At 31.5% G+C, this 27,514-nt stretch overlaps 3 protein-coding genes and 1 long non-coding RNA gene across 16 annotated transcripts in view; 2 read left to right on the plus strand and 2 right to left on the minus strand.

The window, feature by feature from the left end:
* The window catches only part of LOC124956334 (UDP-N-acetylhexosamine pyrophosphorylase), a 21,513-nt gene extending 524 nt beyond the window's left edge, over positions 1–20,989 (minus strand). Inside the window, exons 1-6 of one of the 5 annotated variants that reach the window (XM_047512015.1) lie at positions 20,870–20,989; positions 20,735–20,791; positions 2,333–2,488; positions 1,207–2,169; positions 714–1,110; positions 1–640 (exon numbers count right to left, since the gene is read on the minus strand). The exon at positions 1–640 is cut by the window's left edge and continues 524 nt beyond it. In XM_047512015.1, coding sequence (XP_047367971.1) covers positions 101–640; positions 714–1,110; positions 1,207–1,682 — 1,413 coding nt within the window. In that variant the 5' untranslated portion in view covers positions 1,683–2,169; positions 2,333–2,488; positions 20,735–20,791; positions 20,870–20,989 and the 3' untranslated portion in view covers positions 1–100. Of the gene's footprint in view, positions 641–713; positions 1,111–1,206; positions 2,170–2,332; positions 2,489–2,562; positions 2,643–20,734; positions 20,792–20,869 lie in introns of those variants that run through there. The other 4 variants (XM_047512017.1, XM_047512018.1, XM_047512014.1 and 1 more) reach the window with 4 other exon arrangements.
* Positions 2,845–11,958, plus strand: LOC124956339. 2 transcript variants are annotated; one of them, XR_007103216.1, is made up of 4 exons: positions 2,845–3,075; positions 6,475–6,633; positions 6,732–7,156; positions 11,776–11,958. It is a non-coding gene; the product is annotated as an uncharacterized LOC124956339 (long non-coding RNA). The 2 variants fall into 2 exon arrangements; XR_007103217.1 differs by lacking the exon at positions 11,776–11,958 and adding an exon at positions 8,406–8,535.
* On the plus strand, positions 20,535–27,339 carry LOC124956337 (ADP-ribosylation factor 6). Of its 7 annotated transcripts, none has more exons than XM_047512029.1 (5): positions 20,535–20,552; positions 22,631–22,756; positions 22,865–22,968; positions 23,065–23,263; positions 23,421–27,339. In XM_047512029.1, the coding sequence occupies exons 2-5, from the start codon at positions 22,675–22,677 to the stop codon at positions 23,561–23,563; spliced, it is 528 nt and encodes a 175-aa protein (XP_047367985.1). In that variant the 5' UTR covers positions 20,535–20,552; positions 22,631–22,674; the 3' UTR covers positions 23,564–27,339. The 7 variants fall into 7 exon arrangements, with proteins under 7 accessions (XP_047367985.1, XP_047367984.1, XP_047367981.1 ...); XM_047512028.1 differs by lacking the exon at positions 20,535–20,552 and adding an exon at positions 21,417–21,823 and having other exon boundaries at positions 22,645–22,756; XM_047512025.1 differs by lacking the exon at positions 20,535–20,552 and adding an exon at positions 21,419–21,823.
* LOC124956333 (syndetin) overlaps positions 27,053–27,514 on the minus strand; it is a 4,972-nt gene continuing 4,510 nt past the window's right edge. For both annotated transcript variants that reach the window (XM_047512009.1, XM_047512010.1), the window contains exon 10: positions 27,053–27,500. The gene's annotated coding sequence lies outside the window, so the exon portion shown is untranslated. The remainder of the gene's footprint in view (positions 27,501–27,514) is intronic.

The raw sequence follows: 27,514 nt of genomic DNA on the forward strand, positions 1-27,514 counted from the left end.
TATATCCCTTGGATAATAATAATAATAATAATAATAATAATAAAATCTCGATTAAAAGATCTCCTTCAATGCGATCTATTAATTAAGTTGTTTCATAGAGTTATTCGATAACGCTAGGCCCTTCGAACGATTGGTCCTTCGCTATATTATTTAAATCCTCACCCGCGTATGAACGTAAAGGTGATATTTCAACATCCCCATTAATTTTTTGCGCGCCTGCATTTAACAACCACTTCTTATGAAGCCAAAGTAAATCATGACGTGCGGTAGAGGGACAATCCTGCTTGGCAGAATCCGAGTTCTTAAGAGGACTAAATTCTTCTTCGCGAATACCTTGCCAGGCAACAAAATTTTTTGCAAACTTGAAGACATCAAATACAAACTTTTCAATTTTAATACCATTAGGAATGGTTGGAGTGCATTTCTTTCCATTATCATCGATGTAAGGGATCTTCTTCTTAGCTCCATGTAATTCCATTGATGCCTCGTACTTATTGCCAAGTGCCAATAAAAAATCTACGGTAAAATAATGATTGCATATATTTGCAGCATTGAACATCAGCCGACCATCGTCCTGTTGAAGTTCCGCCGTTTCTTTTGAAATCTCACTATATTCAACGACTTGATAATGATCGTCCACCTAAAAGGAATAAAAATATAAGAACGTTAATAAATGAAATAAATAATATTTTACAGAATAGTCTTGTTATTACCTTACAAACCACCCCTACTGGCTCGGACGGTGAAGATTTTTCAATTACTTTAACGCCACAATCCGTTGATGCGGATAAACAATATCCCAAAAATATAGGATCCGCTACCTTTACTAAGATATTATCTACGGAATGTACATGAATACTACGAATATCGCGTTGTACCATGTCGTCTAATACTCCTTGGACTTTCAATGCTTTGTACAATCCACCATTTCCATCGGGTGCTTTCGATATCTTATGTTTCTCATCTAAAATAATTTTTCCATTTAAAGTGAAACAAGGTAGCATACCTTGTTTAAAGGCCATTACATTTTTCTCCTTTAGACCAAAATAATCATTTTCTCGAAGAAAAATAATCGTAGAATCGTGCGTGGCTTCGCTGGTCATTATATACCTAATCCAATAATAACACATTTATAAAATATATTCTTTTAATTAATTCATTAGATATAAATAAACAATAATAATAATATAAAATAATGCTACGTACCATATTATTTCACCCCTCTTTCCTAAATATTTCTCTGCCAATGTTTCCAATCTACGTATCCTCTCAGCTTGTAATTGAAATAAAGTTTTGTGGGATGGCAATCCAACTTCGTACATACCTTTAGGATATGTAACACCTAAACGAGTACCTTGTCCACCAGCTAATAATAAAACTGCAACACGTCCATCAGCTATTTCCTTTAATCCCAATGAATTATACATTTTCAATTCTTCTTTAGTACAAGCTTCGCCAGAAACAATATTATTTTCTGGTATAGGCTGTATTTTATCGTCTAATTTATTTTTAACAGTAGATAAAGATGACATTGCTCTATCATAATAAGATGTCAATTCGACTAAGTCTAATTCTAAAATTTCTTTCTCCAGTATGTCCCTTTCCTCTTGCGATAACTGATCCCAATATTGTAACAGATGTTCCTGACCGTAGGCCACCAATTTTCTTTTCAAATTCTCCATAATTGTCAAAAGCTATGTATTTGACACTAAGGAATGACTTCTGTAAAACGGAATCCCGTTATCACCGTTGTAGTATTATCACGTTAATTTTTTTTTTCTTTTTTTTTTTTTTATCAACTCGTTGATAGAGAAACGTAAGCGGAGAGTGTCGATAAAACGAGTAAAAGAACCGGAATGAAACGAACGTAGAATAGTGAGAGCAACAGGTATGCACAGAACTTGTCCATTAGACCTAACCTGACTCGAAAGGAACGATACACCTTTACTTTCACAATTCCACGTAGCAAGCTTGATTCGATTTCTCTTATCGATGTCTGACGCCCCTCCAACCATCCGGGCATGTATATAATTCTTCTTTTTCTTCTCAGCATATCTTGCTACGATATTCCTTGACATTTACATCGAGGATCTTCCAGAAGACATTTTTCTAAAGATCACCTCGGAAGGATCGATCTTATTACATTCTTTTTTTTTTTTTCATTTCATTCTTTGTGCACGAAATGAAACAAAATAGAAAAAAGAAAAAAAAAAAAAAAAAGAAAAAGTAAATGAATAAAAATATAACCTATTGAATGAAACGAAATCAACGATTTATATTAAGAAAAAGATAAAAATATATATATATATGGTCTTATATTATTTTCCATTACCTTTAATAATACACGTGTTACTCTACGCTTTTATACGTATATTCTTTCGTATGTGCGAGGAAGTAAAAAAAAAAAAAGACTCCAAAGTGAAAGGTAAAAGGATGAGTAAAAAAAGAAATTCATATGGAGGAATGTGACCTTTATCCTGTTCGTAACCTGCAAAATAATAAAATAACGTTAACACTGTTAATTTATGTAATATTCTACTACAAATATTTCGAAAAGCATACAATCAATAAATCAAACCTATCACATTCTTATGTGACGTTCGTGCAGACACTGAGTATTATATAGGTGTCGTGCCTGTATCTACATATGCGCCTGCGTGTGTTGCGTAACACGCATGCGCACATCCCATCGACTGAATCTTATCATTTTCCATTTCAAAAGCAACAAAACATTTTCTATCAAGAAGTAACTATCAATAACAAAAATATATATGTGTATATATATATATATATATATATATTTACATACACATATACAGATATATTTACGTATTACGTGTATATTCATATATATATATATATATATGCACGTATGTTCGATAAGATAAGTCGAGAAATTTAAGTATAAATATATTAGTGTAGTTAAATTAAATGAAGTAGTATGACAGATAATATTGTATTGTAATGTTTATACAAATATTTAAAAGTACAAAGTACGATATAGTAACACGACGAGAAAACATCGAAGCTCATTCTTTCTAAACGTGAAAACTTAAAAAGACCGTAACACGCAAGGTATTTAAAATAATTTTAATTAAAAATTGTAATACTTAAAAATTTTGATCTCCGAAAAGTTGGTTCTGTGTAATATAAACATAAACGCGCTTGAAGTTAACTTTGACGATTTCGAAATTAGTTTTCTTTTGTACTCCGACGAGTGCACATCAAAATCCTCTTTTCTATAAGCGGAAAAACTTACAAATTAATACTTCTGTTAATTTTTCAATTATTTAAACAATTATTAATACATGTGAGGAGCAATGTATATAAAATAGTTTAAATAAACTATTATTTAAACAATAGTACATTCCTTTAAACATTTTGAATACAAATAAGGGCGAGAAAATAAAAATAATATTGATTTAAAATTTCATTACTTTAAAATTTTTATTTCGGAACATTAGCCTTGTGCAGTATAAACATAAACACGCGTTTTCTTAACTTTGACGATTTCAGGAATAGTTTTCTTTTGTATTCCGACGAGTGCACATCGAAATCCTCTTTTTCAAACGCGAAAACTTACAAATTAATACTTTTGATAATTTTTCAATAATTTAAACAATTTTTAACACACGTGGGGAGCAATAAACTATTATTTAAACAATAGTACATTCGTTTAAACATTATCAATACAAATAAACGCGAGATAATAAAAATAAATCGGATTTAAAATTTCAGTACTTTAAAATTTTGATTTCGGGACAGTGGCCTTGTGCACTATAAACATAAACGCGCTTGAAGTTAACTTTGACGATTTCGAGATTAGTTTTCTTTTGTATTCCGACGAGTGCATATCGAAATCCTCTTTTTCAAACGCGAAAACTTACAAATTAATACTTTTGATAATTTTTCAATAATTTAAACAATTTTTAACACACGTGGGGAGCAATAAACTATTATTTAAACAATAGTACATTCGTTTAAACATTTTCAATATAAAGAAGAGCGAGAAAATAAAAATAATATTGATTTAAAATTTCAGTACTTTAAAATTTTGATTTCGGGACAGTGGCCTTGTGCACCATAAACATAAACGCGTTTGAAGTTAACTTTGACGATTTCGAGATTAGTTTTCTTTTGTATTCCGACGAGTGCATATCGAAATCCTCTTTTTCAAACACGAAAACTTACAAATTAATAGTTCTGATAATTTTTAAATTATTTAAACAATTATTAATACACGTGGGGAGCAATAAACTATTATTTAAACAATAGTACATTCGTTTAAACATTTTCAATATAAAGAAGCGCGAGAAAATAAAAATAATATTGATTTAAAATTTCAGTACTTTAAAATTTTGATTTCGGGACAGTGGCCTTGTGCACTATAAACATAAACGCGCTTGAAGTTAACTTTGACGATTTCGAGATTAGTTTTCTTTTGTATTCCGACGAGTGCATATCGAAATCCTCTTTTTCAAACACGAAAACTTACAAATTAATAGTTCTGATAATTTTTAAATTATTTAAACAATTATTAATACACGTGGGGAGCAATAAACTATTATTTAAACAATAGTACATTCGTTTAAACATTTTCAATATAAAGAAGCGCGAGAAAATAAAAATAATATTGATTTAAAATTTCAGTACTTTAAAATTTTGATTTCGGGACAGTGGCCTTGTGCACTATAAACATAAACGCGCTTGAAGTTAACTTTGACGATTTCGAGATTAGTTTTCTTTTGTATTCCGACGAGTGCATATCGAAATCCTCTTTTTCAAACGCGAAAACTTACAAATTAATACTTCTGATAATTTTTAAATTATTTAAACAATTTTTAACACACGTGGGGAGCAATAAACTATTATTTAAACAATAGTACATTCGTTTAAACATTATCAATACAAATAAACGCGAGATAATAAAAATAAATCGGATTTAAAATTTCAGTACTTTAAAATTTTGATTTCGGGACAGTGGCCATGTGCACTATAAACATAAACGCGCTTGAAATTAACTTTAACGATTTCGAGATTAGTTTTCTTTTGTATTCCGACGAGTGCATATCGAAATCCTCTTTTTCAAACGCGAAAACTTACAAATTAATAGTTCTGATAATTTTTAAATTATTTAAACAATTATTAATACACGTGGGGAGCAATAAACTATTATTTAAACAATAGTACATTCGTTTATACATTATCAATACAAATAAACGCGAGAAAATAAAAATAATTTTGATTTAAAATTTCAGTACTTTAAAATTTTGATTTCGGGACAGTGGCCTTGTGCACTATAAACATAAACGCGCTTGAAGTTAACTTTGACGATTTCGAGATTAGTTTTCTTTTGTATTCCGACGAGTGCACATCGAAATCCTCTTTTTCAAACGCGGAAACTTACAAATTAATACTTCTGATAATTTTTAAATTATTTAAACAATTATTAATACACGTGGGGAGCAATAAACTATTATTTAAACAATAGTACATTCGTTTAAACATTTTCAATATAAAGAAGCGCGAGAAAATAAAAATAATATTGATTTAAAATTTCAGTACTTTAAAATTTTGATTTCGGGACAGTGGCCTTGTGCAATATAAACATAAACGCGCTTGATTTTAACTTTGACAATTTCGAGATTAGTTTTCTTTTGTACTCCGACGAGTGCACATCGAAATTCTCTTTTTCAAACGCGAAAACTTACAAATTAATAGTTCTGATAATTTTTAAATTATTTAAACAATTATTAATAGACGTGGGGAGCAATAAACTATTATTTAAACAATAGTACATTCGTTTAAACATTATCAATACAAATAAGCGGGAGAAAATAAAAATAATTCGGATTTAAAATTTCAGTACTTTAAAATTTTGATTTCGGGACAGTGGCCTTGTGCAATATAAACATAAACGCGCTTGATTTTAACTTTGACAATTTCGAGATTAGTTTTCTTTTGTACTCCGACGAGTGCACATCGAAATTCTCTTTTTCAAACGCGAAAACTTACAAATTAATACTTCTGATAATTTTTAAATTATTTAAACAATTATTAATAGACGTGGGGAGCAATAAACTATTATTTAAACAATAGTACATTCGTTTAAACATTATCAATACAAAGAAACGCGAGAAAATAAGAATAATTCGGATTTAAAATTTCAGTACTTTAAAATTTTGATTTCGGGACAGTGGCCTTGTGCGCTATAAACATAAATGCGCTTGAAGTTAACTTTGACGATTTCGAGATTAGTTTTCTTTTGTACTTCGATGAGTGCACATCGAAATCGTCTTTTTCAAACGCGTAAACTTACAAATTAATACTTTTGATAATTTTTCAATAATTTAAACAATTTTTAACACACGTGGGGAGCAATAAACTATTATTTAAACAATAGTACATTCGATTAAACATTAAAAAGATAGTAACGCGGAAGTAACTATAAATAATTTTTATTTAATATTTCAGAAGTTTGAAATTTGGATCCTGGAACAGTTGGCCTTGTGCAATATCGACATATTGGGATATTTATTGAAGATTTGCGGATCAGTTCTCCTTAGTCCTCCGAGGTTCAACATCGAAGGCTTTTCAGTTTGTTTTTGCTACGAGTATCAACGAAAATTTTAAGTATGTATATTTTCATATCAGACATTCGTTCAATAATTTATACAGTTTCTTATTATAACAGTCATATTAAATATTTTGTTTGTATTTTTTTGTTTCAGAACTTCATTACAATCGCACGCGTAGTAATGATGTAATCGAGTGTTTGTATCGCTAAAATAAAAATTATCGCGAAGTAGAAGCAGTGTTTGTTCGTTCACTTTTCGCGATTTAATTATTAAATGTTTTTTCATCGACTGCGTGCAATGCAGTCGTTAGAGTCAGTATTTGTTCGCAAAATGTATTGCTTTTTTAACAGTCATACAGACTGTATTTATAAAAGATAGTAGAATTTCGCGAATTAACTTCAGTGACCGTTTGTTAAAGAATACCTAACGCGTAATAGAGTCAGTGCATCATTGAAAAGAATTTCGACCAACTTCGATGTCAAACTATTTCATTTTCAATCACCTACGAATCATCCACCCTCAACTTCGACCGAATTCACGAACGAGTGTTTTGGAGCCATCGCAGAACTTCTTAAGTAGTGAGTGAATTTTTAAGTCCCTCCGATTACTCTATTATGTCGAGTGATCGGTTATAATTAATTAGTAGAAGAGCATTGAGTGACCACGAGTAAATTTCTTCGGAGATTTACTCGTGAATGATTTTTTATTTCTGGATTTATTTATTAGATCATGATAAAGTCTTGTTCAAATATTGCGCTTATAATTATTTACAAATTTTTAATATTTTAATCTATTTTAAAAATATTTTTCTCACGCGAAAATAGTAAAAAATGAATATTTAAAAGTTCTAATAAAGAATGAGCAAGAAGACATTCGCGATCGATAAGTCTCTGGATTACAAGTGAAACTGTATATGATTTTTTTATAATAATAAAAATACTCGCTTGTAAGAAAGAGCGTCGAAGGATTTGCTTTATATTTTTAAATAACTATTAATTAAATATTTAATCAATTTAAATTGATAAAAGAAAAGTCTAAATAGAGTCATTGGTTTTGAAAGAGAAAAATCGAGTAGAATGATTGCTAAAAAACAAAAAGGTTTGTAGAGTCTTTGTCCGTAAGTCTATATGATAAATTAATGAATTTTTAGCTCAGGATTTTCAGCAATTAATATACTTATTCTAATTTCTCTTACTCTGCTAAAGGTTATCTTTCAAAAAGATAATAATAAGTTTTCAGATACGTTAGGATTGTTTTAGGATTTTCTTTTATATCTTAGAATTTGGAATCAAATTTCGTCGTTACAATTTTAGAGTGATAATAAATTAGGTTGATGTACGAAGCAAAGAAAAGGCTATGTACCGAAAAGGCCCTCACAACATGTGCCTCAAGAGGGCAACTATTACGCTATTGAGTTATTTTCGAAGGTTCACTAGAAACTTTCGAGAATGATTCTTAGTCGTACTTTAATTTTACCATATTGTCACTCAAAATGCTCTTATGACTATTTTATGCATTTTTAGTATTGAACTCGAGAAAAATTTTACACATTTTTTCTTTTCTTTTCTTCAATTAAATTCATAATTTTATTTTAATAAAATTGAGTTCTATATTAAAATCATATATCTATAAAATGTAAAAATAATATAATATTTCTTTCAGAGAGAATAATATTCCTTCAGATCAGTTTTCAGAATATTTCATTTTTTATTTTAATTAATCTTTTATTTTTCTTAAATTTAATTAAATTAAATTTCAGAATTTTATTGTTCGCATAATTAATATACATATATACATATTCTTTTTTCTTTCCTTATTTCTTTTCAGCTAGGAGAGCCAGGTCGTGGGATCGCGTACACGGAAAGAAATAATTAATAAAGAAGATTATCTTAACATTTAAATAATGCAGGATACACGTAAAGTATAATTAATTAATATTTAAACAATAAGATATTCTTAGCAACGTTATAAAAATCATATACATGTATTGTCATTTACTATCGATTAGATATAATAATATTTCTTTCAGAGAGAATAATATTTGTTTATATTAATCGTTTATTTTTCTTAAGTTTAACCAAATTAAATTTACCATTTTATCGTTCGTATAATTAATATACATATATACTAATTCTTTTTTCTTTCCTTATTTCTTTTTAGCTAGGGAGCCAGATCGTGGGATCGCGAACACGTGAAGGAATAATTAATTAATATTTAAACAATAGGATATTTTTAGCAACGTTATAGAAAACACGTACATATATTATCATATATTATCGATTAATAAATATAATATTTCTTTCAGAGAGAATAATATTTATTTATATCTATGTTCAGAATATTTCATTTCTTTTTAAATAATCTTTTATTTTTCTTAAGTTTAATCAAATTAAATTCCGCATTTTATCGTTCGTATAATTATCGTCATTTCTACTTCTCTTATTTACTGTTATTAATTGTCCTCTATATATACCTCAGATAGGACCTATGGGAGGGGCCCATGGGTGTGGGCCTCTGTGCGCGTTGCTGTCTCAGCATCTTATAGAGCTGCTTCTCTTTTCTTCTCTTTCTGGAGCTCTCTTTTCTATTTCATATTTTTCATTCTTATTTACTATTATTAATTATGATTTACAAATCTCGGGTGGGACCCATGGGAGGGGCCCATGGGTGAGGACTTCTGTGCGAGTTGCTGTCTCAGCATCTTATAGAGCTGCTTCTCTTTTCTTCTCTTTCTGGAGCTCTCTTTTCTATTTCATATTTTTCATTCTTATTTACTATTATTAATTATGATTCATAAGTCTCGGGTGGGACCCATGGGAGGGGCCCATGGGTGAGGGCTTCTGTGCGGGTTGCTGTCTCAGCATCATGTAAAACTGCTTCTCTTGTCATATCTTTTCGGGGCTTCCTATTCTTCTCTTTCTGGGGCTCTCTTTTCTTTCGCCGGCTCTCGTTTCTATCTCATATTTTTCATTTTTAATTATGTTTTCTTAATATTTAGTCATGATGTTTTTTTTTAATTATGTTTTTAATTATGTGTTTAATAATGTGTTTAATTATGTATTTAATTATGTTTTTAATTATGTTTTTAATTATGTTTTTGATTATGTTTTTGATTTTGTTCTTAATTATGTTTTTAATATATTTTTATTAATTATGATTTCTATGTTTTAGGTAGGACTCATGGGATGGTGTATGCTACTTCTCTTTTTCTTTCTTTTTCTAGGTCTCATGTCTATTTATATATATTTATTTTCCATTTGTATTTTTTATGTGTATATATATATTATTTTCTGTTTTATATTTTTTTTTGTTCTTTTATTTTCTCCTTAACTTCTTTTTTTCCAGGATAGATCAACGAGGGATAGGTTCATCTGCAGCCGGATGATACATCGCATGGCAGGATTCATCATCGATTTTTACGCGCGAATACGGGAAGGATAGGAAGAACATTGACGCGCGTGTCGGCGGGCACAGGCGTGGGTGTTCTCGGGCGCGATTATATTACGTTTGATTGTTCGAATCGAAAACGCGAATTGTAGAGTAGAATCACCGTTTTTCTAACACTAGCGTGGGTGTTCGGGCGCGATTAAAGGTCCTACCGTGGACTTCGTTTGATTTCTTCCACATTCCGATGGGGGTACTTCGCGAATTTCGGCCTAATAGTAGATTCAACGTAATTATAACACACACGTGAGTGTCGCGACGCGATTAGTATTTCTAAGGAGTGCGCCTTGTTTGTTCGAAATTCGGAAAGCACGAATTCGGATGTGCTTAATAAAATCCGTTATGTCTGAAGCAGACGGTGCAAAGGTGGAGCTATCTGTAAGAGGTGTGCTGTAGCTAAGCTACGCATACCCTGTTAGTTAAGAAGCCAGTGCATTGAAGCGGAAAGGTATCGCGGATCGGTATCGCGGAACGCGGATTTTAGAGTAGAGTCAGCGTTAGCTCGTGGGTCTCCAAATGCAGCAACTTCCACGTAGTGAGACCTGGGTCGGTATTACTTGCAAACTCTAATTATAAATTTTTTAACGCAAGTACTACTGAGCGAATGGCTGCATATTTTTCCATTTTATATCGCTAATAATACTTCAAGACAAGAAATGTGGCAAAATTTTATTGCACAATAATTTCTCAGAGAAATAAAAAGAAAATTTTGTTTCACACTTTAATGTCCGATGTAATTTCTATTTTTTCTTATTTTCTATCATTAATTATTCTTTATATATATCGGATGGGACCCATGGGAGGGGTCCATGGGTGTGGGCCTCTGTGCGGGTTGCTGTCTTAGCATCTTATAGAGTTGCTTCTCTTTTCTTCTCTTTTTGGGGCTCTCTTTTCTATCTCATATTTTTTATTCTTATTTATTCTTATTAATTATGATTTATTAATCTCGGGTGGGACCCATGGGAGGGGCCATGGGTGTGGGCCTCTGTGCGGGTTGCTGTCTCAGCATCGTGTAGAGCTGCTTCTATTTTCTTATCTTTCTGCAGCTTTCTTTTCTATCTAATATTTTTCTTCTTTAATTATGTTTTTAATTATGTTATTAATATGTTATTTCTTTTCATTATGTATTTTCAGATTTTTATATTGTTATTTCTTTTTAAATATGTTATTAATATGTTATTTCTTTTCATTATGTCTTTTCAGGTTTTTATTATGTTATTTTTTTTTAATTATGTTATTAATATGTTATTTCTTTTCATTATGTCTTTTCAGGTTTTTATTATGTTGTTTCTTTTTAATTATGCCTTCAGATTTTTATTATGTTATTTCTGTTTAATTATGTTATTAATATGTTATTTCTTTTCATTATGTCTTTTCAGGTTTTTATTATGTTATTTCTTTTCATTATGTCTTTTCAGGTTTTTATTATGTTATTTCTTTTCATTATGTCTTTTCAGGTTTTTATTACGTTATTTCTTTTTAATTATGTTTTTATGTTTTTAGTTATATTATTAATGTATTCTGATTAATTATGATTTACGTTTTAGGTGAGACCCATGCGATGATACGGGCTGCTGTTTCAACATCGTCCAGTACTGCTTATACTTTTGTTCCTTCTTCCAGCTCTCTTATCTATTTATATATATTTATTTTCTATTTTATTTATTTTCTATTTATATTCTATGTACATATTATCTTCTATTTTCTTTCTTTCTTCTTTCTCTTGCTTTCACCATATCTTTTTCTTTTTCAGGATAGATCATCGAGAGATAGAATCATCTACGTTCGGATGCATCCTCGTAGCATGGTTGGTTTCATCATCGATTTTTACGCGAGAATACGGGCAGGATAGGAGAACACTCTCACGCTTGTCGTCCTGCACAGGCGTGGGTGTTCACGGGCGCGAACTAAACTTCGTTTGATTGATCGTATCGAAAACGCGAAATTAGAGTAGAGTCACCGTTTTTCTAACACTCACGTGAGTGTTCGCGTGCGCGATTAAAAGTCCTACCGGGGACTTCGTTTCATTTGCTCGAATATTCGATTAGATTACCTCGCGAACGCGTTTTTTTAGAGTAGAGTCACCGTTTTCCGAACACTAGCGTGGGTGTCCGGGCGCGATTAAAGTCCTATCATGGACTTCCGTTTAGTGTTGAAATTCGGGGTGCGCGAACGGCTTGCCTTGTAGTGCTGTACATGTAGCTAGCCGATGTTACGATGATCCTCTTATTTGTAAGCGGGGGAAAATCCCTCGACCAAATAACATCGAAAGTCTTAATACCGGTTAACTTATGTCACTTTGGATTTCAACTTAGAGTCACCGTTATTCTAACACTCACGTGAGTGTTCGCGTGCGCGATTAAAAGTCCTACCGGGGACTTCGTTTTGTTTGCTCGAATATTCGATTAGTTTATTTAGAGTAGAGTCACCGTTTTCCGAACACTTGCGTGGGTGTCCGGGCGCGATCAAAAGTCCTATCATGGACTTCCGTTTAGTGTTGAAATTTGGGGTGCGCGAACGGTGTCACCTAGTAGTGCAGTACATGTAGCTGATTGACATTATGACGATCATGTTATTTGTAAGCGGGGGAAAATCCCTCGACCAAATATCATCGAGAGCCATAATACCAGTTAACTCATGTCACTTCGGATTTCAACTTAGAGTCACCGTTATTCTAACACACACGTAAATGTTCGCATGCGCGATTAAAAGTCCTACCGAGACTTCGTTTTATTTCTTCAACATTTCTATTAGATTACTTCGCGAATTTGGATAGAACAGTAGGATCTACGTAATTATAACACACGTGAGTGTCGCGAACGCGTTTAATGCGCTTTGATTGTTCGAAATTCGGAAGCACAAATTCGAATGTGCTTATTAATCCGTTATGCCCGAGGCGAGTGTGTCGAACGGTAAAGCTCTCTGTAAGTGGGGTCCCTGTAGCTAAGGCTATATACCTCCTGTTAGCTAAGTCGCCCTAGATATCCTAAGCGGTAAGGCATAACGGATCGGTAACGCGGAACGCGGATTTTAGAGTAAAATAGAGTCACCGTTAGCTCGTGGGTTTCCACATGCAGCAACTTCCACGTAGTGAAACCTGGGTCGATAATACTTGTAAAGACTAATCGTAAATTTTTAAATGGAAGTATTATCGAGCGAATGGCTGCATATTATATTACTTTTTCAATATCTTTTCAAACTAATTCCAACTAAACATTAACATATTTTCATTTCATATAGCTAATAATACTTCAAAAGAAAAAATATAGCAGAAATCTATTGTACAATAATTTCTCAGAAAAACGAAAGGGAAATTTTTCTATCACACTTCTACGTTCGCTGTCATTTCTATTTATTCTTATTTACTCTCACTAATTATCCTCTATATATTTCGGGTGGGACCCATGGGAGGGGCCCATGGGTGAGGGCTTCTGTGCGGGTTGCTGTCTCAGCATCAAGTAAAACTGCTTCTCTTGTCATATCTTTTCGGGGCTTCCTATTCTTCTCTTTCTGGGGCTCTCTTTTCTTTCGCCGGCTCTCGTTTCTATCTCATATTTTTCATTTTTAATTATGTTTTCAATTATATTATTAATATGTTATTTCTTTTTAATTATGTTTTCTTAATATTTAGTTATGATGTTTTTTTTTAATTATGTTTTTAATTATGTGTTTAATAATGTGTTTAATTATGTATTTAATTATGTTTTTAATTATGTTTTTAATAATGTTTTTGATTATGTTTTTATTTTTGTTCTTAATTATGTTTTTAATATATTTTTATTAATTATGATTTATAAGTTTTAGGTAGGACTCATGGGATGGTGTATGCTACTTCTCTTTTTCTTTCTTTTTCTAGGTCTCGTGTCTATTTATATATATTTATTTTCTATTTGTATTTTTTATGTGTATATATATATTATTTTCTTTTTTATATTTTTTTTTGTTCTTTTATTTTCTCCTTAACTTCTTTTTTTCCAGGATAGATCAACGAGGGATAGGTTCACCTGCAGCCGGATGATACATCGCATGGCAGGATTCATCATCGATTTTTACGCGCGAATACGGGAAGGATAGGAAGAACATTGACGCGCGTGTCGGCGGGCACAGGCGTGGGTGTTCTCGGGCGCGATTATATTACGTTTGATTGTTCGAATCGAAAACGCGAATTGTAGAGTAGAATCACCGTTTTTCTAACACTAGCGTGGGTGTTCGGGCGCGATTAAAGGTCCTACCGTGGACTTCGTTTGATTTCTTCCACATTCCGATGGGGGTACTTCGCGAATTTCGGCCTAATAGTAGATTCAACGTAATTATAACACACACGTGAGTGTCGCGACGCGATTAGTATTTCTAAGGAGTGCGCCTTGTTTGTTCGAAATTCGGAAAGCACGAATTCGGATGTGCTTAATAAAATCCGTTATGTCTGAAGCAGACGGTGCAAAGGTGGAGCTATCTGTAAGAGGTGTGCTGTAGCTAAGCTACGCATACCCTGTTAGTTAAGAAGCCAGTGCATTGAAGCGGAAAGGTATCGCGGATCGGTATCGCGGAACGCGGATTTTAGAGTAGAGTCAGCGTTAGCTCGTGGGTCTCCAAATGCAGCAACTTCCACGTAGTGAGACCTGGGTCGGTATTACTTGCAAACTCTAATTATAAATTCTTTAACGCAAGTACTACTGAGCGAATGGCTGCATATTCTTTTCCTTTTCTAATATCTTTTTAATCTAATTCCAACTGAACATTAATATTTTTCCATTTTATATCGCTAATAATACTTCAAGACAAGAAATATGGCAAAATTTTATTGCACAATAATTTCTCAGAGAAATGAAAAGAAAATTTTGTTTCACACTTTAATGTCCGATGTAATTTCTATTTTTTCTTATTTTCTATCATTAATTATTCTTTATATATATCGGGTGGGACTCATGGGAGGGGCCCATGGGTGTGGGCCTCTGTGCGGGTTGCTGTCTTAGCATCTTATAGAGTTGCTTCTCTTTTCTTCTCTTTTTGGGGCTCTCTTTCCTATCTCATATTTTTTATTCTTATTTATTCTTATTAATTATGATTTATTAATCTCGGGTGGGACCCATGGGAGGGGACATGGGTGTGGGCCTCTGTGCGGGTTGCTGTCTCAGCATCGTGTAGAGCTGCTTCTATTTTCTTATCTTTCTGCAGCTTTCTTTTCTATCTAATATTTTTCTTCTTTAATTATGTTTTTAATTATGTTATTAATATGTTATTTCTTTTCATTATGTATTTTCAGATTTTTATATTGTTATTTCTTTTTAATTATTTTATTAATATGTTATTTCTTTTCATTATGTCTTTTCAGGTTTTTATTATGTTATTTTTTTTTAATTATGTTATTAATATGTTATTTCTTTACATTATGTCTTTTCAGGTTTTTATTATGTTGTTTCTTTTTAATTATGCCTTCAGATTTTTATTATGTTATTTCTGTTTAATTATGTTATTAATATGTTATTTCTTTTCATTATGTCTTTTCAGGTTTTTATTATGTTATTTCTTTTCATTATGTCTTTTCAGGTTTTTATTATGTTATTTCTTTTCACTATGTCTTTTCAGGTTTTTATTATGTTATTTCTTTTTAATTATGTTTTTATGTTTTTAGTTATATTATTAATGTATTCTGATTAATTATGATTTACGTTTTAGGTGGGACCCATGCGATGATACGGGCTGCTGTTTCAACCTCGTCCAGTACTGCTTATACTTTTGTTACTTCTTCCAGCTCTCTTACCTATTTATATATATTTATTTTCTATTTTATTTATTTTCTATTTATATTCTATGTACATATTATCTTCTATTTTCTTTCTTTCTTCTTTCTCTTGCTTTCACCATATCTTTTTCTTTTCCAGGATAGATCATCGAGAGATAGACTCATCTACGTTCGGATGCATCCTCGTAGCATGGTTGGATTCATCATCGATTCTTACGCGAGAATACGGGCAGGATAGGAGAACACACGCACGCTTGTCGTCCTGCACAGGCGTGGGTGTTCACGGGCGCGAACTAAACTTCGTTTGATTGATCGTATCGAAAACGCGAAATTAGAGTAGAGTCACCGTTTTTCTAACACTCACGTGAGTGTTCGCGTGCGCGATTAAAAGTCCTACCGGGGACTTCGTTTCATTTGCTCGAATATTCGATTAGATTACCTCGCGAACGCGCTTTTTTAAAGTAGAGTCACCGTTTTCCGAACACTAGCGTGGGTGTCCGGGCGCGATTAAAGTCCTATCATGGACTTCCGTTTAGTGTTGAAATTCGGGGTGCGCGAACGGCTTGCCTTGTAGTGCTGTACATGTAGCTAGCCGATGTTACGATGATCCTCTTATTTGTAAGCGGGGGAAAATCCCTCGACCAAATAACATCGAAAGTCTTAATACCGGTTAACTTATGTCACTTTGGATTTCAACTTAGAGTCACCGTTATTCTAACACTCACGTGAGTGTTCGCGTGCGCGATTAAAAGTCCTACCGGGGACTTCGTTTTGTTTGCTCGAATATTCGATTAGTTTATTTAGAGTAGAGTCACCGTTTTCCGAACGCTTGCGTGGGTGTCCGGGCGCGATCAAAAGTCCTATCATGGACTTCCGTTTAGTGTTGAAATTTGGGGTGCGCGAACGGTGTCACCTAGTAGTGCAGTACATGTAGCTGATTGACATTATGACGATCATGTTATTTGTAAGCGGGGGAAAATCCCTCGACCAAATATCATCGAGAGCCATAATACCAGTTAACTCATGTCACTTCGGATTTCAACTTAGAGTCACCGTTATTCTAACACACACGTAAATGTTCGCATGCGCGATTAAAAGTCCTACCGAGACTTCGTTTTATTTCTTCAACATTTCTATTAGATTACTTCGCGAATTTGGATAGAACAGTAGGATCTACGTAATTATAACACACGTGAGTGTCGCGAACGCGATTAATGCGCTTTGATTGTTCGAAATTCGGAAGCACAAATTCGAATGTGCTTATTAATCCGTTATGCCCGAGGCGAGTGTGTCGAACGGTAAAGCTCTCTGTAAGTGGGGTCCCTGTAGCTAAGGCTATATACCTCCTGTTAGCTAAGTCGCCCTAGATATCCTAAGCGGTAAGGCATAACGGATCGGTAACGCGGAACGCGGATTTTAGAGTAAAATAGAGTCACCGTTAGCTCGTGGGTTTCCACATGCAGCAACTTCCACGTAGTGAAACCTGGGTCGATAATACTTGCAAAGACTAATCGTAAATTTTTAAATGGAAGTATTACCGAGCGAATGGCTGCATATTATATTACTTTTTCAATATCTTTTCAAACTAATTCCAACTAAACATTAACATATTTTCATTTCATATAGCTAATAATACTTCAAAAGAAAAAATATAGCAGAAATCTATTGTACAATAATTTCTCAGAAAAACGAAAGGGAAATTTTTCTATCACACTTCTACGTTCGCTGTCATTTCTATTTATTCTTATTTACTCTCACTAATTATCCTCTATATATTTCGGGTGGGACCCATGGGAGGGGCCCATGGGTGAGGGCTTCTGTGCGGGTTGCTGTCTCAGCATCATGTAAAACTGCTTCTCTTGTCGTATCTTTTCGGGGCTTCCTATTCTTCTCTTTCTGGGGCTCTCTTTTCTTTCGCCGGCTCTCGTTTCTATCTCATATTTTTCATTTTTAATTATGTTTTCTTAATATTTAGTCATGATGTTTTTTTTTAATTATGTTTTTAATTATGTGTTTAATAATGTGTTTAATTATGTATTTAATTATGTTTTTAATTATGTTTTTAATTATGTTTTTGATTATGTTTTTGATTTTGTTCTTAATTATGTTTTTAATATATTTTTATTAATTATGATTTCTATGTTTTAGGTAGGACTCATAGGATGGTGTATGCTACTTCTCTTTTTCTTTCTTTTTCTAGGTCTCATGTCTATTTATATATATTTATTTTCCATTTGTATTTTTTATGTGTATACATGTATTATTTTCTGTTTTATATTTTTTTTTGTTCTTTTATTTTCTCCTTAACTTCTTTTTTTCCAGGATAGATCAACGAGGGATAGGTTCATCTGCAGCCGGATGATACATCGCATGGCAGGATTCATCATCGATTTTTACGCGCGAATACGGGAAGGATAGGAAGAACATTGACGCGCGTGTCGGCGGGCACAGGCGTGGGTGTTCTCGGGCGCGATTATATTACGTTTGATTGTTCGAATCGAAAACGCGAATTGTAGAGTAGAATCACCGTTTTTCTAACACTAGCGTGGGTGTTCGGGCGCGATTAAAGGTCCTACCGTGGACTTCGTTTGATTTCTTCCACATTCCGATGGGGGTACTTCGCGAATTTCGGCCTAATAGTAGATTCAACGTAATTATAACACACACGTGAGTGTCGCGACGCGATTAGTATTTCTAAGGAGTGCGCTTTGTTTGTTCGAAATTCGGAAAGCACGAATTCGGATGTGCTTAATAATCCGTTATGTCTGAAGCAGACGGTGCAAAGGTGGAGCTATCTGTAAGAGGTGTGCTGTAGCTAAGCTACGCATACCCTGTTAGTTAAGAAGCCAGTGCATTGAAGCGGAAAGGTATCGCGGATCGGTATCGCGGAACGCGGATTTTAGAGTAGAGTCAGCGTTAGCTCGTGGGTTTCCACATGCAGCAACTTCCACGTAGTGAAACCTGGGTCGATAATACTTGCAAAGACTAATTGTAAATTTTTAAATGGAAGTATTATCGAGCGAATGGCTGCATATTATATTACTTTTTCAATATCTTTTCAAACTAATTGCAACTAAACATTAACATATTTTCATTTCATATAGCTAATAATACTTCAAAAGAAAAAATATAGCAGAAATCTATTGTACAATAATTTCTCAGAAAAACGAAAGGGAAAATTTTCTACCACACTTCTACGTTCGCTGTCATTTCTATTTATTCTTATTTACTCTCACTAATTATCCTCTATATATTTCGGGTGGGACCCATGGGAGGGGCCCATGGGTGAGGGCTTCTGTGCGGGTTGCTGTCTCAGCATCATGTAAAACTGCTTCTCTTGTCTTATCTTTTCGGGGCTTCCTATTCTTCTCTTTCTGGGGCTCTCTTTTCTTTCGCCGGCTCTCGTTTCTATCTCATATTTTTCATTTTTAATTATGTTTTCAATTATGTTATTAATATGTTATTTATGTATTTTTAATATTTATTTATGTTGTTTTTTTCTAATTATATATTTAATTATGTGTTTAATTATGTTTTTGATTATGTTTTTGATTATGATTTATAATGCTGCATCTCTTGTTTCTTTTTCTAGGTCTCATCTATTTATATATATTTATTTTCTATTTGTATTTTATATATGTACATATATATTATTCTGTTTTATATATTTTTTTGTTCTTTTATTTCCTCTTAATCTTTTTCTTTTACAGTATAGGTCATCGAGGGATAGGTTCAACAGCGACCGGATGATACATCACATGGCAGGATTCATCATCGATTTTTACGCGCGAATACGGGAAGGATAGGAAGAACATTGACGCGCGTGTCGGCGGGCACAGGCGTGGGTGTTCTCGGGCGCGATTATATTACGTTTGATTGTTCGAATCGAAAACGCGAATTGTAGAGTAGAATCACCGTTTTTCTAACACTAGCGTGGGTGTTCGGGCGCGATTAAAGGTCCTACCGTGGACTTCGTTTGATTTCTTCCACATTCCGATGGGGGTACTTCGCGAATTTCGGCCTAATAGTAGATTCAACGTAATTATAACACACACGTGAGTGTCGCGACGCGATTAGTATTTCTAAGGAGTGCGCTTTGTTTGTTCGAAATTCGGAAAGCACGAATTCGGATGTGCTTAATAATCCGTTATGTCTGAAGCAGACGGTGCAAAGGTGGAGCTATCTGTAAGAGGTGTGCTGTAGCTAAGCTACGCATACCCTGTTAGTTAAGAAGCCAGTGCATTGAAGCGGAAAGGTATCGCGGATCGGTATCGCGGAACGCGGATTTTAGAGTAGAGTCAGCGTTAGCTCGTGGGTCTCCAAATGCAGCAACCTCCACGTGGTGAGACCTGGGTCGTTAATACTTGCAAAGTCTAATTGTAAATCTTATAACGCAAGTATTATCGAGCGAATGGCTGCTTAAATAAATTTTGACTATATGTATAAGTTTAACTGTAATCAAGAAATAAAAAATTTAACAACTACATACATTAGCGTATCATTAATAAACCCTTTTCAATCAATGTGTCTTCAGGTAAGTATAATAATCTATACTATTATTTTTACTACATACTACAATTTTTCAAAAATCTGGCACTAATTCAATTCTTAGATAACGCGGGACAAGGGTATTTAATTTATAATGCACCAATGCAATAGATATATAGTGGAGACAATGTTTTCTTATTGAGCTTATAGTTCATATTTTGTCCATACCTGTCGCTGAAGTCACATACGCTACGGGCGAAAGGTGGTGAACAGCCTTATTTATAGATAAAAGTCGTTTTGTACGTACCTAACCTATTTTATCTTGATAGTAGATTAATACAATAAAAAATAATAATTTGTCGTTCATACTTTCTTTCTGGATAACTTTTTTAATCAATCGTAAAATTAAAAGGAAACTTAATTTTCTATAAAAATATTGAAAATGTTTATATGTATTTCATTTTACTTTTCTAATTCTTACCTTTGCAAAACTCTTATGCAAGTTCTTCTGTCATTTGTTACATCATGTTCTCCTAACCTAAAATCAGATAATTTCTCGATATAATTTTTACGTGTAACGATTAAAATTTTGTAACGTCTTTACACATTTATATACCGTTCTATGTTTACAGTAACTAACAAAATTTTCTAAATTAATTGTTATAAATGACGTTTCTACAAGTACTATTAACAAATCTTATCTCAGAAATTTCCCAACTCTTAGCTTATCGACAATAAAATTAATTTTACTAAAAACTGTATATGTTGTTTCTAGGAATATAACTTAGATGGTGCCACGAACAATTTCTCGTGCGATTTTATCATCGCGAATTATTAAAGAAAAGAAAAGAGAAACATTATATTATAAAAAAGTATCCTAAAAGAAAAGAACTAATATCAAAACAAGGAAAAAATTAATAATACGATAAATAATTCGAAAGTTTCTTTACAAAATAAATAACAAATTATTCTTGATCTTTCTAAAGAATTAACTTTACCATAACACATAACTAATCAATTATTCGTTTAGTCGTTTGTTCCACGCCCATTTCAATTTTCAAAGAATCTTTCAATTATATCAAAAAAATATATATGCATAATTGCATATATATATGTATGTATATATATATATATATATGTGTGTGCACTTGAATAATTTAGAAAATTTAAGAAAAATGATTGAAACGGATGAAAATCGGAGGAAATTGGAATATTTTATAAAAAATTAACCATAATTGTCTCTCATAGATGAAAAGAACTAGTATAGTGGCAATATGTGGTGGCGCCTAAAATTATGTGTGAATTTAGTATATATAATATATATAGTTATATATACATCGTATACACATATATACATACTTCAACGATCTCAAGCTAAAGTTGCGTTTTCTTTCAAGTTGCACGCGTGTGTTCCTTGGAACTTGCGGGAGCATTATGTTATACGTGCCTAAATAACGTTTTTGGTAATGTTACTGCAGTATTACGACTGTATTAAAAAAGTTATGTGCAGTGTCGTGTTGTGATGTACCGATGTGCCGATAAAACAATCGATCTTTGTAAATGTTTTACGGTAAGTTTTGCGAAAATAACGTGTGGACGCGCGTGTTAATTGATCAGAAGAGAATACGATTGAGAGACTGCAACATACTTAATAAAATTCGTCATCGATTGTCATGTAAAACGTGTGGGCGACGATAAAAGAGTTATCCTAATGGTCGTTATGCTTGTCTTTTACGTGTACGAATTAAAAACGAATTTATTATATTCCAAATGGTAAAGTTATAAATTATTATCCGTGCGTGTGCGATCCATATACAAATTTCGTCCCACATAGGTAGATCTCAGCCTCGTTTTTATTTTACTTTTATACTCCAAAGATTTTTTTTTTATGTTTTCTTTTTTTTTCTCTCTCTCTCTCTCTCTCTCTCTCTCTCTCTCTCTCTCTCTCTTTCTCTCTCTCTTTCTCTCTCTCTCTCTCTTTCCTTTTACCATCGTCTTCAAATATTCATCAATTTCATTCATAATATAACAATTAATTATTAATCTTGCTTTTATTTATATATCTTTTCACGAGTAATATAAAATTTTTATTTTGAATCTCTTTTTTTTTTTATCTACTCGAACGTTATGTAGCTATTCTTCAGAGGTTATGTATTTATATATTGCAATTTGTTTCTCTAATAAAAAGCTATAATAGTAATTAATAAATTTGTGGACAAATTAAATTGTATATAATAAAATGCATAATAACTATTAACAATATATTAGAAAAGTAAATCCGGTAGAGTAATTAGTTACCTGAGAATGATGTGATAGTTACTATTATACTATTGTTAAACTACTAAAAAAAAGTCTTGAATTTTCTAATATTATACAGTATATGGAATCCAGGTGGCAGGTGCCTAGAAAGCAGCTGGTAAGATGGGAAAGTTGTTGTCAAAAATTTTTGGCAACAAGGAGATGCGAATTCTCATGTTGGGATTAGATGCTGCAGGAAAAACTAGTATCCTTTGTACATTTATTAATTCATATTTCATTAGTCAGTACTTTCTGATAGAATACTATCTGACAGATCTACCATGTATTTCATTTCCTTGATTATTTATGTCAGCAATATTGTATAAACTTAAATTAGGACAGTCTGTGACAACTATACCGACTGTAGGATTTAATGTAGAAACTGTTACCTATAAAAATGTTAAATTTAATGTCTGGGTAAGTTTGTACTAAAACAACATTTATCATTAATAATGGATACGAATGTGAAGCATTTGCAATTAGAATTGATTATCACCTTGTGTGTTATTTTAGGACGTAGGTGGACAGGATAAAATACGTCCATTATGGCGTCATTATTACACAGGAACACAAGGTCTTATTTTTGTAGTAGATTGTGCAGACAGAGATAGAATTGACGAAGCACGTCAAGAACTCCATCGGATTATAAATGATAGAGAAATGCGTGATGCTATTATTTTAATTTTTGCTAACAAACAAGATCTTCCTGATGGTAAGTTATACTGCAAATAAAAAAGTAAACATTTTATTTATTGTAGTGCTCATAATCCTTATCATACAAATTATTATTATTCCTTGTAGTATATAGTTCATATATGAGAAAAGAATTGCGCATTGATTTAGCTTAAGAATTATTTATTTTCATTTAGCGATGAAACCCCATGAGATTCAAGAAAAGTTGGGGTTAACTAGGATACGGGACAGAAATTGGTATGTTCAACCATCATGTGCTACAACCGGAGATGGGCTTTATGAAGGCCTTACATGGTTGACTAGTAACCACAAATTATGAGCAAATATTTATTTTTGATCAATTGGCTAAATATGGAAAATATACACCTGTATTTTTATTTTAATTTATCATACGGAGGCTCTGTAAGGCACAATTGACATTGATCGAGTCAATGGGATGATTTCGATAAAGAAAAGATACTGCAATTCAGAAATGCTCCTTACATACTGTGGTGTGTGTTCCAATAATATTGATAAATAAGAGCATAGTAATATATCATGAAGCCAACTAAGAGAAATTGTAACCATTATTATTATTATTATTATTATTATTATTAATTAGCTGTCCATTGCCACCCATAAGATGTAATTAAAACATTATCGAATAGAATTATATACTTTCAGACTGCATTTTCTTATAATTTAAACACTTTTAGAAGCATACATATTTATAAAGAATGTACTGTAACGATTACAAAAATATTTTAACATTCACAACTTTAGCTGTGGTATTAAGGAAATTGTACATCCTTACAGATTGACATGCCTTCTTCTGACTGTATATTATTACAATGTTTTAATGTGGTCATATACTATAACAGTACATTGATACACTATGTAATGTATAATCTAAATGATAATTCACTTTTTCTACAACAGGATATTCACAAAATTCATCCAGTCCATGTAGTCTTCCAGTTCTAGTGAAGTACGTGAAAGTGTAAGTCCAATTGCATAATATCTCCCTGTCTTACTTTATTTTTTTATATTATTAGCAATTCATACACTTTCATACTTCACTTTAATTGAAATTCATTAATATCTTATACAAAATGGACATGTTCTTTCGCACAAACTATAAGGGGCAAAATATCGTATGACTTGCAGTTATACACATTGATACTATCAGTTAAAGGAACATGTTATTATATAACAACATTCATACATTGCCAACATTTTTACTATATGCAAAAATTATTATTATTAAATAAACAGTTAGAATTAGGTTGCCATATTTCTGACACAAATTGTAAGTTCTATGAAAAATGTATCTTGCGAATCCTTCATTACTTTTTTATAATTAGTAGGATAAGAACTGAAACATGAATTAATATTCACAATTGTTTAATTAAATTATAAATTCCAGTTTTTATATACTTAAAAAGAAAGAAAAAAGAAATACAAGTTAACATTATATATTAATAATCACAATTATAAGTCTATAAAAACTGTTCCTTTAATAATTCATATTAGGCGACTTTCATAAAATCTCAAGTTGAAAAACAAAGGAACACTCTGTGCAAAAATATGATCTAGATTTAGAGAAGGATAATAAAAATCGGGCTTTGGAATAACATGGTACTTTCTTTACCGATATGCAATGATCCTAATGAAGGCTCTATGGCTATATTATTGATACCAATTCATAACTCATTTCATATTGCAATGGATCGACTAATAAAAATTTTCTTTGATTTTTAAGTACAAAGCTTTTTATTAAATTTTCTTCTTTCACTACCCATTACATAGTTCATACAAAATTAAACTTAATCAATGCATTCCAATATCTCTTCAGTTATTCTACACAAACATCCATACAATTTAACTATCATATAAAATCGTATATTTCAGATATTAATATATAATAAATATTAATACTGAAGAGAAAGTGATATAGAATTCTATGTTATTCCACAAGAAGTCATACTTTTTTATATGCTCCATTGTATATAAAACCATAAGTATTATACGGGATTGATAAAAAAATATAAGCATAAATAATATCATTAAAGTCATGATGAAATAAAGAATGTGCACACTACTTATCTATCTCACTTATATTGTGTTATATTTTATATCGACATTTTTAAAAAATTATGAAACTTATGTACAATCTAATCGTTAGTATACAATATAATTTTAAACGTTTAATGTTATTTCAAAAGTTTCTTATTGATTCATATGTGCACAATCATGTATCTGTTTATTTTCAATGTAAAACATGACTCTTATTAATGTCATGCAATTTTGCATATTTATTCCTATTATTATAATAAAGGAAATATGAACAAAATTGAAAGACATTGATATATAACCATAGAGTACTTGTTGTATTAATAACAAGCCAAAGCCTGAGCACTCTATAATAAATTTATAGCACTTTTTTCAATATTACATTTTATTGTGCATATAATGACTATTTAACTAATAGCAATACAATAATAGGTTTTGCCGAGAACGGAGTAATAAAATCACTTATGTACAAAATATAGACTTGATTCTCATACTTGTTGATTACTTATAAATTGATATTACTATGCAAAAATATTTTCCTGCCGCCCGATGTAAAATTATCATATGCGCAGATCTATACAGGAAATAGATCAGTGCTGAAAATAAGTTATTAATAAAATTGCTTATATTATATGCCCTTCATTTCCTTTTTCCAATTTTGTTTTTCAATTTTGCTCGACAGCAGATTATATATTTATAATAGTATCATGTTAAATGACATGCAAGTTAATCTCAACTGGTATCAATTTTGATTGATGCAGATGTCACATCAAATAATTATATGAGCATACACACATCTTTGTAAAAAATATTTTGCTTTTCTATTAATAGAGTTAACAAGATATGTATAAACATTATGTCAAACTTGGGGGCCACATGTTATTAAGTGCTAAATCATGAAGACATTGGAAAATAAGCTGTATTAGTTTACTCCATATTATCTGCACTAACAGCCAAAAATTCCTTTGCATCAAAAAATAAGAAATTACGACACAAAAAGTAAAAAAATAAAAAACCTGGCTTTTGCCTTTAATAGACTAAAAATTATGTCATATATTTATATATTTTTGCTATTAAATATTATTAATTTAAAAAAAAAAAAAAAAAGAAAAAAAAGAAAAGAAAGAATCTTGATCGGTAAACATTGGAATTGTATTCAATCTCTTTTGCAGTCTTTCATAAAAATACAGAAAATAATGTAATAACATATGTGACTTTTGAAATAATACAAATATTTAAAAACTTGATAGAGATAGTAAAGGTGCAATTGGATTTTCCCGGTTTTTAGTGTATGTAAAACACTATTATAGCACAATCCATATATACTTCTACAATAAACATATTAGTTATATGGAAATTTTTATAAAATGGAAGTTAAAGTAATTTAAAAACTATACATGTTTATGTACATTATTATAATTTGTATAATAAAGATTTCTTTAAATTCCTGAATTCAATGCTTAAAGCATATTTGAAATAATAAATTCTATTTTTTTTTTTTTTTCTTTTTTCACAAAGGGAAATATATAAAAGGACACTATAACATAACACAAACATATATTTATATGATTCCTTTTAAAATGATTCATTTATCTTATAATTATAACAATTATGCCTGTAGTAACAAATGCTTGTCATTAATTCATTAATAATTCATTAAATTATTTCAAATATTAATCAAATTAGCAAGATTATTATGATTATCTAGTCGCAAGAATCATACAAAATACATGATTTTGCATATATGTATCTTATATATCTGTACAACACTGTTACCTTAATTTATTATATAGTATAATTAAACTTTATATTTGAGAAAAAGTAACCCACATATTTTTTCCTATGAGTTCACATGTCTTTTTTGAGATTCACATTATAGTCATTAAGATTCTGAAACTGTCAAATTCGGATTATGCACTTATACGTGTGCATATATGATATCAGTGGAGTATCCAAAGATCTATTTCTGTTCAATGTCTAATTTTTCGGGTCTTAATATTTTTTTGTAGTTAAATAAAAAGCTCCCATTATTTTATATTATAATTACAATGCATTTATCATTTTGTTAGCGTAATACCTTATATAAATAATATTATGTTAAATATTTGTTTTTTGTATTACAGAGATTCATATTAATCTATTTACTTAAATTATTAATAACAACAAAAAAATAAAAATAATAAAAAACGCCTTCTCATTCAGATCTAAACAAACAGAA

Source organism: Vespa velutina, chromosome 21, assembly GCF_912470025.1.
Source record: "Vespa velutina chromosome 21, iVesVel2.1, whole genome shotgun sequence".
Taxonomy (NCBI): Eukaryota; Metazoa; Arthropoda; class Insecta; order Hymenoptera; family Vespidae; genus Vespa; species Vespa velutina.

Coding starts and splice junctions, on each gene's coding strand:
- LOC124956337 (XM_047512029.1), top strand. CDS start 22,675: ATGGGAAAGTTGTTGTCAAAAATTTTTGGCAACAAGGAGATGCGAATT. Junction 22,969..23,064: donor ATGTTAAATTTAATGTCTGG/GTAAGTTTGTAC, acceptor GTGTTATTTTAG/GACGTAGGTGGACAGGATAA. Junction 23,264..23,420: donor CAAACAAGATCTTCCTGATG/GTAAGTTATACT, acceptor ATTTTCATTTAG/CGATGAAACCCCATGAGATT.